Source organism: Heterocephalus glaber, unplaced genomic scaffold (genome assembly GCF_053883595.1).
Source record: "Heterocephalus glaber isolate CG9 unplaced genomic scaffold, H.glaber_assembly_v1.0 deba00000122, whole genome shotgun sequence".
Taxonomy (NCBI): Eukaryota; Metazoa; Chordata; class Mammalia; order Rodentia; family Bathyergidae; genus Heterocephalus; species Heterocephalus glaber.
The window spans coordinates 28,093,853-28,108,160 of record NW_028258138.1 but is presented as its reverse complement, the minus strand read 5'-3'; the positions used below and the strand labels follow the sequence as shown (position 1 = coordinate 28,108,160).

At 32.6% G+C, this 14,308-nt stretch overlaps 1 protein-coding gene across 2 annotated transcripts in view; it reads right to left on the bottom strand.

Annotated features, from left to right (window-relative positions):
- The window catches only part of LOC101712817 (SAM domain-containing protein SAMSN-1), an 80,215-nt gene that overhangs the window by 38,474 nt on the left and 27,433 nt on the right, over window positions 1–14,308 (bottom strand). The window contains exon 1 of one of the 2 annotated variants that reach the window (XM_004842202.4): window positions 7,196–7,354. The exons of the other annotated variant lie outside the window; for it this stretch is intronic. Coding sequence (XP_004842259.1) covers window positions 7,196–7,252 — 57 coding nt within the window. The 5' untranslated portion in view covers window positions 7,253–7,354. Of the gene's footprint in view, window positions 1–7,195; window positions 7,355–14,308 lie in introns of those variants that run through there. 2 annotated transcript variants of the gene reach the window in all.

Here is a 14,308-nt window from a genome sequence, read left to right as displayed (position 1 = left end):
GATACAATTACGAATAAGATACATCCCCTGTTGTTGATGGTGGATGTAGTTGGGAGGACATACTGTAATCAACCAAGGCAAGAGAAACAGTAAGGGTGTGGATCAGGTACTATGAAATTAGAAAAAAGGAAGAGATTATTAAGCAACATATACTATGGGCTAAGATATTCACATATGGTAGTTAATTTTCACATCAACTCTTTGTAACATATTTTAATACTTCCTGTTTTTCACATTACAACATTGGGGTTCAAAAGATGTTTAATAAAATGTTCCATGTCCCCTGATAAGGACATATCTGTATAGGATATTTAAAGCCAGGCCTATATGACTTTAGTCTATGTTGTCTATTATTCTACGAGAGGGCCCTGTAATACTCTGCTTTGGGGTAAGTGGTTGAGGGTTTCTTGAGAGGGTGAAAGTATAGCTAGATATTCAAATAGAAAGGAGTTCTCAAGTTGGAAAAAATTGCACAGAAACATTTTAGGCAAAAGGAAGTAGAGACATAAAAGTGTGAGAATGGTCGAAGCATCAGGAACATAGGCCTCAGTGGATCAACTAAACCAGATATCTGACAGTGTGACTCCAACACAGGAAAGCAACCCAGATGAATTTATGAGGTTAGAAAGCAGGCCAAGGAGTAGAACAGATATGTTACCTTTCTATTAGTCTTCAAATGATTCCTAATGGAGGTCTAATGGGATGCAGTGGAAGGTCTAATGGGATGCAGTAGAAGGTCTAATGGGATGCATTTGGGTGAGAAGGAAAGAATAAGAAAAATACTGGTGAGTGTGGGTAAAAAGGAAACTCTGTAGTGGGGAGTCTAGGTCATATGTGGGGATAACAACATTAGGATACTGATCAACTGAAAGTGGTTGTAATTGGAGTGAAAGAAACAGCTGAAAATCAAATCCTCATTTACAATTAGTAGTAGCTTTTAGACCATATTACCGGCAGAATTGTACTCTGCCAAATTCATGCATTATTATCCTAACTCTTAAGATCTCAGAGAGTGATTGAATTTGGAGATAAGGCCTTGATAGAGATAATTAAGTTAAAAACATGGCCACTAGGATGGGCGCTTGTCTAATCCTTCTGATGTCCCTATAAGATGATATAAGCATCCACAAATAGGAGACTCCAGGTCTTGCATGCTCAGAGAAAGAGTCATCTGCTGGCCAAAAGGAGAAGCTTGGAACACATCCTTCCCTTCCACCCAGAGTGAAAAATCAACCTTCTTAACACCTTCATTTTGGACTTTCTTTAGCCACCCAACACTTGTGGCAGCCCTGGCAAACTACTGTAGAGTGAGGTAAAACTTTGAAAGCTCTTTATGTGAGACAAAGACAATGTCTGCTCTTGTAACAAATGGCTCTCTCCATTTATTTAAGAATCACTTCCTCTACTACCATCTAAAATCAAATCCAATATTTTGAAGGAAAAGGAAAAAAAAATCTTTGGAAGTGGCATATCAATTTTAAGATGAATTTCTAGTGGCTGTGTGGAGTGGAAGTTCCATTTAAGTTTAAAAACATCAGTCTAGAACATCACCTCCAAATTCTAAAGTGTTTGCACAACTCCTGCGTATCTTATTAAAATGTATATTCTAACAGTTGCAGAGCAGGCAGGCCGAAGAATCATCATTACTGTCACTCTCCTGGAAGGTCAGTATTGCTGGTCTGTAGGACCACAGTGCTAAGTACTTAGGGCCACCATGTTAAATTAAAGTTTGGTGACTCTTGGATATCTTTTAACACAGTCTATACTTCATTTTCTCTTGGCTTGTCTTATTTGGTTTACATTTGCTTTGTAATTTACTTCAGAAGTTTTGGCATTTTTGGAAACAAACATGGCATAAATACTAAGTAAATTCATGAAGGAATAGAATCTCTCCCTCCCTCTCTCTCTCTCTCTCTCTCTCTCTCTCTCTCTCTCTCTCTCTCTCTATATATATATATATATATATATATATATATTTCTTTTTGAAGAAGGCAGGAATAACCAAAAGTAAAAATAAACATTTATTTATACCCACTACTTAAATGGGAAAAGAGTGAATCTAATATATTACCTACATTCCATAGAACTCTGTTTGAAAAGCCAAACAGTCAAGTGAACTAATCTAAATTAATCTCTGAAATTATAGTCCAGATGAAGAAGCAACAGGAGTAGTGGGCTCAGTAGTAGGACACAGGCTCAGAAGCTGAAAAGCAGTCCTATAGATCCCCAAACAATTATTTTTTTACTAATAATGATATCTTAGACAAAACATTTCACATCAACAGGACTATTTTCTTCTCTGTAAACTTGAGGAAAATAATGCATATATCTAAGAGCCCTGTGAAGATTTTGCAAAAATAATAGACATGAGCTCCTCAACCAAGAGCCTGTCCTGAAATAAGCACCAGTACAAGTAGATAATTCTCTTTCGTACAACTGGTTAGATAAGAGTTAAAATGTATTTTAACAGACTTAATACAAAAAGCAATGAAGAAAGCTCTTTAATGCCACAACTATGTGTCATCCCTGTCTAGGAGCATAAATTTGCACAGCGGGCACTGCAGTGAAAACAGCTCATAATCAACTCATCACCTCTCATCATTGCTAGGATCAAATGCAAATGGTGAAGAATGCCACTTCAGTCATTGCTAGTGAAAATTAGCATCTGTGACACTAATGGTGTCTCATTTAGTATGCACTTTAGATTAAAAAGCATGGTAAAAAAAAATAGCTATTTCAGAAAGTGCTATCATTCCAATGTTTCCTTTTACAAAAACAGTGGTACTGGAATCTTCATAAGACAAAGAAAATCTCAGTTAAAATTTACTACCACAGATCATTAATCCAGCCAAATAGAGGCCAAGTTGTTGTAATTACAGTTACCAAGTTTTATTTGTGGGATCTGATTCTTTTTATTTTCAAAGTTTCTACCATAATCTTTAACCTGGTACAAAGATCCACTATTATATAATAATGTGCTTCTCTAGGATAACTGTATAACATTTGGTATATTGGAGTTGGTAAAATACAATTTAAAAATGAATTACAGTTGTATTTATTCACATACACACAAACTTTATTACATGCTCACTAACAGCCTTGCTACCAATAATAATAAGAATACACAGTACTTAGTGAGTATCTAACCATGAACCAGGCCTTTTTAGGTAGACTCAAGAAACTTTATTCACTTCACAAGTATTTATTGAAAGTCTCCTACTCTGAAGGCTCTATAGTAGGTGCAGAAGGAAGATAAATGGTTATACTCATTTCAATATAGTTCACCATTTTTTCTAAGTATTTTAATATTAGGAAATTTCTGGTTTCTTTAAAAAAAATAATTCTAAGTTTTGAAACTTGGGTAGATACCTGGAGAGATTTCATAGATGAACTTCCTGTGTTTAGTCAGAGAAAAAAATGGAGAACCAAATCCCTGTTCAAATTACAAATGCTCTTTAAAGAAATAATCTCCCTGGTCTCTCTAAAATCAATCTGTCAATTAAGACAGAAACAGAAATAATATTGACAATCCTGTTACTTGTAACAGGATAAAAAAAAGAAAATTAAGAATAGTATGTGGGAAATTGACATCATATATTTTTCATATGACAGTTTTATTCTTCATCTATTTCTTTTTAAATAATACTTAACCTTCTGTATCCCTTAGGCTCTTCATCTATGAGGCCAAACACAAGTGATTCTTCCACAGAGTTGTCAAAAATATTTAATAAATTAGTTCACATCTATTTCTGAGCACAGCAACTGGTATGTAATAAACTCACAATTAGAAATATTTTAGTCAAAAAAACAAGTAGAACTATTCTCTATAATTTCAGTATTTAGAGAATATTGAATGAAAATATGCCATAAATCCTAAACCATAGACATGATAGTGCATGGATATACACTATCAGTATTTGGCACTAGTGGTAGGAATGTAAAAACAGAATTTAAGAAGGAAGTTTCAATACTTTAACAAGGTTTTTTAAAACTAGTCTAAATGTGAATTACTTAACCACTATTAGTCAAATTTCTTTTAAAATTGGAGTTTACCTATATACCTAGAAAATGCTGAGGCACATATTAAACTTGCTAGAATTCATTAGTTTTCCAGTATATGTAATTGGTTTATTTTACAACAATTTTCCAAAGGCTTTAAAGTTTCCCTTGGGAAATATCTCTACCCTGTGACTCTCAATCTATGCTGTGAATGTCTTCTGATAAATTTGAATCTATTGGGCATATTATTGATGCAAAGGAAAGAACCCATATCAAAAATAAACAGCAGAATAAATGAAAATGTTATCACATTAATGATAAAATTATAGATAGTACAACTACATTTTAACATATATTTTGATTTACTTTTTTTTTAGTCATGGATATGTGTTGGTAAGAATTATGAATATAAGAAAATAATTACTTTTGATATAGGATTTTTATAAAATCTACTACTGCATGAATGTTCTTAACATTATCACAAATATAGGACCTATTTGAAAATACTAGTAACAAACTCGTTTATTTCCTTTATTAAATTTATGTTTACATGATATATCAAAATATTAGAAGTATACATATCCATGAGGTTCCATGTGATTTGCTGATTCATGTATACATTGTGCAAAAGTTTAAATCTTGCTATACATATCTTCATCATTTCTTTACGGTGAAAACATTTAAATTCCTTTCTTCCAGGTTTCAAAATGCACAGTACATTCTCATCTATTATTACATCTATCTAACTATAATTTACTATCCATTTACTTTCTTTGAAATGCAAAGTTGTATACTTTTTACTTTAGGTAACATGGAATATAAAATGCCTTATATTTGAATTGGTTAGTGGGTCACATGAACTGTAACTCTGGGACTTAACATGAACTAGATATTAAACAATATTTCTTTTATTTTTAATACTGTTACTTCTTACCTACTTCAACATTTACTATAACAAAAAAAATTCTTTTACAAAATTTTGAGAGTATACTTCAAAGACTATATGTTTATGGATAGGGAGATGGAGACTACCATCCGCTGTATAATTAGTACAATGAGTCTCATGTTTCAGACCAATTTCTTTGTGGTTATAGTCTATTTTCTAGACACAAAACTTACATTCTCTTTCAGTTGATGAAAGGATTTGTGCTTCTCCTTTTACTAGCCATTTATTTGTGGGATCATCATATCATCTATCTTTGCCATTTTTCATGGATTTTTATCTTTATACATAAAATACTCAAAGAAAATTACACAATTAAATAACTATGAATTAAGAGACATAAATATAATAATTAAAAAAGTATCCCTTCCATATTGAAAAGAAAGGACCCAATTAAAGAATAAAATAAAAGCAAACATTTGGAGAAAGGGAATGGGTTCAGGGGAAGGGAGAGGGGAGAAGGATAAGGAGAATGAAAGAGGGTATTGAAAATTATATAAATATATATAAATGTAAAACAAATTTAAATGTCAAGGATTTAAAATATATTCTGATGAAGAAAATTATAAAAATTAAAGAATCCAGTTGATCTGAAGTATAAGAAAGTCACATTTATGCATTTAAACTCACACATCTCTTTAAATTCGTATATAGAATGGAACCATCTACCTAAAGAGAGAATTCACTCACAGAAAAACAGTACAACATGTTTTAATATGGCTATTTTCTGTGAAATATTTTGTTCTCTGGAGTATATTTTATCAAATATGTTTTTATATTATGAATGAGGATGTCAATAAGATAAAAAGTAGTTTACATGTATTACAATGATTTTTTCTATTAAGCCAAATGATGATAAAGCATCAATATAGAAATAATTCAGTGACATAGATAGTAACTCACTACATACTTCAGTACTTACGAAATAGTCTAGCTTTAAATTTTGAATATTTGAAGAAAGCTATAGCTTCATATTAATTTTTATAATCTCCCCCAAATGAATACTTGCTATATTTAATCAGATATATTTATGTAAAATTAATTCTAAATAGGAGGATAATTGATGCTTTTAAAAACTTTTTTTGTATACTTTGGAAAATGTTACCTGACATTTTTAATTTTATTTGGAGACAAGACAGAAATCATAATATGTTATATGCTAAAATTTCAACTGAAGATGCTCATCTGGTCTTTATCGGATTTTTGTGTCAGAAAATATTGAAATTGATATACAGTTACAGTATTCTTAGTTTCAAAGATTAGAAATAATTTGTTTCTGGTTTCCGTCAAAGATGTTGTACAGTAACTTCCAAAATGTTTCAAAATATTGATCATTTTCCAATGCCACATTAGTTTGAAATATCATAGTCAATTCCCAACCCATTTGTCTAAAAGAAGTGCCTAACAAAGGCTGATAACAAACAGTAAATCAATCATTAAAAAAGACATCTGGACTTAGCTACTGTCTGAATCACAAAGAGATTATAATTTTTGTTAACCTAAGAAATTCAAGAAATGTGCAATTATTGGAGAAAGTTTTTGACCTCAGTATTTCATAAATTTTTAATATTATTAATGAACCTAATTTAGAGTTCTAGGACAGAATTTAAACTTTATTATCCTATACTCTACTTTTTCACAGTAGAATTAATGTCAAGACAGAGCATAGAATAGCATTCTACATAATGCCAACTGGTCAAATGTACCAGTTGATGGGGATTGGATATTTCTCAAAGCACAGCCTACTCTTCTCTCTAGTAATAATTTTTGTTTAAGGGAAAGAGTAGGAAAAACATATCTCTAAAATTTTACCATTCATACATTAATTGAAAGATCCCCATTTACAACTTTCTCATAATTAAATACATTAAGAAGAGCTAAGTTCTTAAGAGAATAAGTGCTTTTGGTAGAGTTAAATAGACATAGACAACTTCATAGTCATTGAAAATTTCAAACACAGTCATCGAACCTCTCAAACACAGACAACCAAATTGAGATTCATGGAGTTGATCTGAACTCAGACTTCAGTTAAAGATGTAACTGATCATATTTTAAAAACTTCAGCGACAGTAATTGTTAGTTATTAACATCAGAATACAATTTTTACTGAAGTTGTTACTTCAGAATACAACTTCTCCATATTTGCCTTTGCATTCAACTCTGCTTGAACTGACTTATGACCAATAAGAACACTGTGTGTTTTATATGAAATGGTTTAGTTTTATTTATTTAATTACTATGAAATTATCTTACCTTTGGTTTTTGATGTTTCTCTTTTTCTGTAACATTGGATGGTTTTCTCTTCAGCATTTTGAATTCAGACTACTTCTACTTAGTGCGCTTTCTGCTGCTACAGAAACGACTAAAAACAGTCAGCAGTTGCCTCCCGTGAGATACAGCATCAGATAAGTTTGAGCCCAGTAATCTGCCACTTCCTCTTTTGGTCAGGATATGACTTCAACATCTACATGGGTAAAGTTTTTTTAATTTTATTTTTTTACTGTAATTTTTTTGGTAACTATCGCTCTGTATCTGCTATATTCTAGGAGATAGATTCTCAAATCTCACGCTGTGACATGCTTGCAACGATAACAAGGGCCATGAAGATTTCAAAAGAAAACTCATTTTCTGCTTATATAAAAATAAAAACCTATGACACATTCTATGGAAATAAAGAAGGAAATATCTGAGTTAACATATTAACTAAAACTTGAGATATTGGCTTTGGATATTCAATTTTATATTTCTAAATAAACATTGTTAGACGATGAAACAAATGAGAAGTTAAGCAATACTAATCCTATTTAATGCATATTTGTAAATACTTTAGAATATGGATGAAATTAAATATAAATGCAGATATAACTCCAGCAGTAAATGATTATGCATGTTACTTTTAAAATGTATTACTCTGTTGTAAAGTCCTGATTAATAAAGAAATCAATTAAATGAACCTCCAATTCAGTAGATGATTTTCTGCCACAAAGTATAATGACTTATTCTCACACATAATTGCTGTTCCAGTTATGGTCCAGCAGATCAATGAAGCATTTAGACTCTCTTTAATAGGAATGCAATAGTGCTAATATGAGTTTAAAAAAACTTTCCTCATCAAATTAAAGATTTCATTATAAACAAAACCAAGATACTTAGAGGCAAAAGCAAGAATTTCGAGTTTCTTGTTAAATGAAGATTTACCAAAGGGAGGCTCAGACAATGTCTGACACTCTAGTTCTCATAAACCTGGCCTACTTTAAGGAAACCAACCTAGATTTCTGTTCATATTTTCCTTGAATTGAAAAGCAGTAGTGCCACATTCTTAATCACCAGCTTGTTTAGGTTTAGAATCAACTGGCTCTGTTTCTCAATTTTCTCTCACACCTCTAACCCCCTCCACCTGGAAGCACAGTTTGTGTTCAAATTTTACTAATTTATTTAAGAATTAGTGAATTGGGTGTCTCTTATGTGCCATTTGACAATACATCAAACCTCTTCACTAACAACAACAAACCCAATCTGTTTTTCTTCTACAATAGAATTAAATTATGGTCCTTTTTTTTATTTTTGGTATGGGATATCTGGGGATTGAAACCACTAACCTATATGCACACTAACCTATATCACACTAACCTATATTCACAGCTCCTTTTTATTTTTGTTTTATGTCATTTTTTTTAGTACATGTTTGTAGTACATACTGTTTACCTGTTTGCATTCTTTGTGGGGAATAGGTATATGTACATAACACATCATAATTCCTTTCTGCCTTCTTTTATTTCCTTTTTTCCTTTTATTTATTATTTTTTATGTTTTTCCTTCCTCCCTCAACCCTCCATCATCTCCATTTGAGACAGGTCTTACTAAGTCACTAAATTATCCAGGCTGGGCTTGAATTTCCAGTCCTTTTGCCTCAGCCTCCTAGATTTCTGGGATTACAGGCAAATGCCACCATGGCTGCCTACTGATATATTTTTGAGAATTAATGGGCTAATGTTTTCAAAATACTGATGGGGAAATAACATTGAAAGATTTGAGCGCTCTACAGTTGGGTAATTCCCTAGAAGTTTGCTTTTTTTAAACTTCCTTTTTGGGCTTTAAGGTAGTAACCTAAGCAAATATTTTATTCCATCTTTTAATAAATCGAAAGTCATGAAAAAGTTTATTTCTTAGCTGAAACATTGCATCCTTTGAATATCAAGTTCATTATCTATGAATATGTATTAATTTAGTGGTGTTTAATTATTAAAGTGGGAAAGATAATGCTTAATTTATTACGTGATAGAGGTTTTCTGAGAACAAAAGCCAATACTAATAAAGGCCATACCTACTGATGTGACGTATTTTAAAAAGTTTTATGTCAATTGTTTTATGGATCCTAAAAAGGCATGAAATATCAGTTACATTTGTGCTGGTACTTGTTCCAGTCTTTATTTCTGCAGTGATAACTAATGAATAGCAAACACCCATATTCCTGGTAACCTAGCTGGACTGGATTGAATTTTAAAAAGGGTTTTACTCAAACACTTTGTGTAAAATCTCAGTTTATGATCTCTAGTCTTTTGTCCATCGTTAATACCTAAGAAATATATAGAATGTAAATAAAATGAATGTTTTCCTTCAAAATTGCAGATGGAAGAAGTAATTTCCAATCATTCTTCTACTTGGGATAATCACTTCCTGGAGATTGAAAATCAGGTACAACATTTGAAATCCTATTATAACCTCACAATGTTAAGCTATTTGATGTTAAACAAAATCCCAGATGACAAGGTGGCAAATGTTTTTTTCACCCTTCTTCTATTTAATGGAATTCTGAGGACACTGGGATTTCTAATGAGTGACCCAGAGTGACCTAACAACCTCAAAAGTCAAAGACAGAATAGGATTCAGATGGAAAGTCAATTGAGCTCCCTAACTCCGGCTGATGATTAAGCCACTAGACCACATGTTGCTTAAAAGGTGTACTGAAACAGGGAAATTGCAAAAGCACAGTCCAAACCACTTTGTCTTCACACATTACTTTAATAGTTTTATAACCCTGGGAAGGTGAAACAAGGTTGGGACTTTGTGACCTATATATCAGTCACTTCCTGCGTCATGAGTGGTGAGTAAAAATTTTAAAGAAACTGCAATCTAATGACAGAGATTGAGGTGTATTTTATGGGAAAGTAAGGTGAAGCATAGAAGGGTTGTTTCAGCAATCTTACAAATGTTTGTTTAGTGGAGTGCTAAAATGGGAATCATCAAATTTAAATCATAAGATTAGTAAAAGTTACTATCATGCAAAAACTCTCCATTGACCTGGATTGTAAGACATTGATTGCAAGAGGACCTGCTTCTACATCTTTGTGTCCTCTGTAACCAAGGTGAAGAGTATTAACTCTAGTCCATATTTTATTTTAGGACATTTATATTTGTTCAGTGGATGAAGGGCTTCAAAATCAGACCTAAAGACTGGGACTAGGTTCCTTTCATTGCCTTAACAGTTATACCTTTTCTAATGTGTAGACTTGGTCACAAATCTTATCCCTTCATGGATTGCTGGGACAACCATGCCCAAGAGCTAATTGAGTAACTATAGCCTAAAAGACCACTGACTATATCTCAAATGCTTTGTTGGAGAAAAACAACAGAGCGGTATTGTCCAAGATCTTGAAATTAAGAGACATAGGATCATCATAGGCTTCAACTATGAAATTAACATTTAATGTAAAATAGACAAATCTTTGTATACAAAAAGCAGAAAATAGGCTAATCATTGTATAGAAAAAGAGTAGGTTATATTCCATTTAAGTCTTCAGAATGCAATCATCTATGGTAAAGAAAACAAATCAGCCATAAAAAAACTTAACCTTGATAGGGCCTCCTTTCTACTTGGCTCCTGAGATCAGGCTACATTTTTTTTCAGTAGAGAAGGGAAATTCATAAAAGAAGTTCAGGCTCCGTTATTGTTTTCCTCTCTGTTTATGGCTTAGTGGAATTGCAGATCTTACACTATCATACAAATCCTATTTCTATTCAGGATTTCCTAAAGCAGTTACATACTGGCATCTGAAGAAATTCTATGAAGTTCTGAAATAATTCAGATGTTAGTTTTAAAGGGATATGGGAAACTGAGTATTGTATTCTCCTCTCATTATCTAGTTTATTCTTAATAAAACGTTCCCTCATTTGCACTTGGAGTCTATGAAGGAATGATGGAATAGCAGTTCCATGAGGCTGATGGCAGGAGTTAGAGGCGGGAGTGGCGGCTTTCCTGTGGACTTATATCCCTTTCTTTTCTGAAGTCATTTACCTATTCTGCCTATGGAGTCCATCTTGTCTTCCCTTTTCATTTGAGGGATTTTCTTCTTCCCCAGTTCCTGAATGTATTTCAAGTCCACATGAGAAATGTTTAAATTGTTAGTAATTTCTCCTTATGATATGCTGCCCTTGCCTAAGTTACATTGCAGAGTCCCTATACACACATCACAGTGATGAGGTGATGCCCAAAACACTTTTAAATAATTAGGAAGGGGGAGAAGCTTAATTAGTTCTGCCTTGCATAGATAAAGAAGAGTAACAGAGGTGAATATTAGTAGTACTCATGCAAGCTGGTAGAGTGAAGGAAAAGAAAGCGTCAGTGAATTTTTTGTTCTTATGAGACAATCCACCATGTGGAGATGGATTCATTAAGCAATTTTAGATGGATTTCAGTGAACACAGATTTGTGCAATTATTACCCTTTCTTTGATTTTAAGCTTTATTAGAAAATGAAAGCTTAGTTCCTTAGGTTAGTGTATATATATATATCTAGAATAGAAGAAGGGAACATTTATATGCACATCAAGTACTCAAAACACTGCAACTGCTAGTTCTGACTTTAAATTTTAAAATTTCCATGATGGCTAATTAGAACATGTTCCCAAGAAGGATCTACCATTGTAGTTAAAATATGTTTCTGAGAGACGAGAGGTCCTTGTCAGGTTCTGCTTATCTTTGGAAGCCTCTTGGAGAGAGCTTGATTCTGCAAAAATTATTTCTTATTCTAAATTTCTAAAAACATAATCCAGCATACTGTTGTCTTATTTGTAGAAGAAATTGAGAGTTAAAATAAATAAAAAGGACCAATGGTCTAAGATGAGCAATAAACCCTAAGAATCTTTTAGGATGAAACTGCCTTGAAAGAGACAAAGAACTTGTTAGATCTCATCTATACATGACAAAATGTTTGAAAACACAGTGTAAGATATATCTGAGTAAAACAAAAAATGAACAATACCAGTTCAAATGGGTTTGAAATATTTAGAGTAGCTGATAGTTAAAATGAATATAAATTACTGAGATTACTTCAATAACTTATAAACATACACTTACAAGTGATTCCAAAGCTACATAAGGACCTTCTTGTAGTTGCCATGATAAATAATAATAAAATAGAGCCATTCATTTATGATTAAGTCATAATATTCATGAAGTAATCTTATTCTCAAAGTTAATATCATTAACAATGAGTCTCATTTTGAATGTTTATTATATACCATGAATAACGCCATGTACTTTATATATTATCTCTCATGTAATCTTCACAAACCTTCAAGCGCTGCTACTAATGTTATCATCTTTGAAGTGCTGGCATAGGATTCAGTCCAAACCCTCAGCTCATAGCCATCATTCCATGTCATAACAAAGTCTTGGCCCACTTACAAGACCTGGCATAAAATAGGAGTGACTTAATGGCAGTTAGGGTCAAGAATACAAAGGACTAAGGAAAGGATAATATTGAGCTGTTGGCAGTGGGTTGTAGAGAAAATTGATCCAACCATAACTTGTATAAAAGAAAAACTGTGCAACTAATCCAGAATCTTCTTCTGTAGTTAAGACTCAAACCCCACAAGGACAAGGCTACCATCTTTCAACCCACGCTACACTATTGAGATTCTGTCATTCAGTGGTGAACTTGATTATATCATTTTCTCTAATTTTACTCATGCAAAAATCAGTGTAGGTAAATCACGGTAAGAGCAGAAATTGGCTTGTCTACACTTTATGAAATTCCTTAGGTTCTAAAGTTCCTTGGTACCATAGTCTGAATATTTGTATTCTATCTATCTGTAAACTGTTATCATCTGTGAAATCACTACTCTATACTTTCTGTTTGGTTTGGAATTATAACTCTCCAATTTCTGTTTCTAGAAAGTACTTGTTATTCCCTTAGTCTTGGACTCTTAACTTTAATAACCGTTTTTTATTTGCTTCAATATCACATTCAAACTATGATCATAATCTTTGTATCTCTGTAGTATTTTCCTTCTTTCCCTTAAATGTCATTTTTATTTTCATAAAAATGAAAATGCTATACTAAAAAAATTAAAAACAGGAGCTCCTAATCTCAGCTCTCTACTCCACTGAAACCTCCTATTGCAACCCTTTTTTGATCCCTCTTGTGTTAATACCATTTTTCTAGTTGGTTAGATTCATTTCTCTGAATAATAGGCTAGTACTTTCCTGATTTATGTATGAGACATTATGCACTGGTTCCCATTCTTGCCCTTGAGGATTTTGTAACTCTTCTCACTCTCCAACTCCCTTTAAATTACTTGGTTAAATAATTAGTCATTGCTTATATTATTATTATGTAAATAATATTGTTAATGGCTAAGTCAAATAGTGGTTAAGGCTTTGTGTTTCTTTTGTTGTCAATTTTTGAAATGAATATCTCTCTTTATATGATTGTTTCCCTATGCATTATTGTTAAGATTTCCTAAATAAAGGGTCCAACAAATCTGTCAAGTGATTTGTTTTGAATATTTAATTTTAAACATCACACTTGTAATTTCAGTTGCTCAGACATTTCAGGTTTTTTTCCCCTCTCGTCAGTGTAGTTTGATTGTTGTCCTCTGAGGCTAAGAGGAAATTTCTCCTTGATCTCTCTCAATATTCTCTGGCCTGAGTCTCACATCTGTTTTTGTCTCTTCTCTCATTTGCAGAAATACATCTGCCTCAGAAAAAGGACACCTAGCTCCTTTCAGATCTTTCACATTTAAATGATATTTTGATTTGAAATAGGATTCCAGGTTGCAAATCATCTTATTTTCTCAGGATCTAGACCTCTCCATTTGTTTACTAGTTTCCAGAGTTGCCCAGAGGTCTAATGTCTTTGTTATTCTTCCTTTATTATGTATGGATTATTTCCCCTCCCCCTCCGTTCTCTCTCCTCTCTCTTTCAGTCTCTATATTTTTCCTTTATCCTTGGTACATTTTAAAAACATCATATTATGTGACTTGATAAGGGTGATTTCTTTTATTCCCTGAAGTTCTGCGTTTCCATGATAAATTCTCCATCTCTCTGTGTTCTCTCTTTTTGAAAATGATAATCTAATGTTG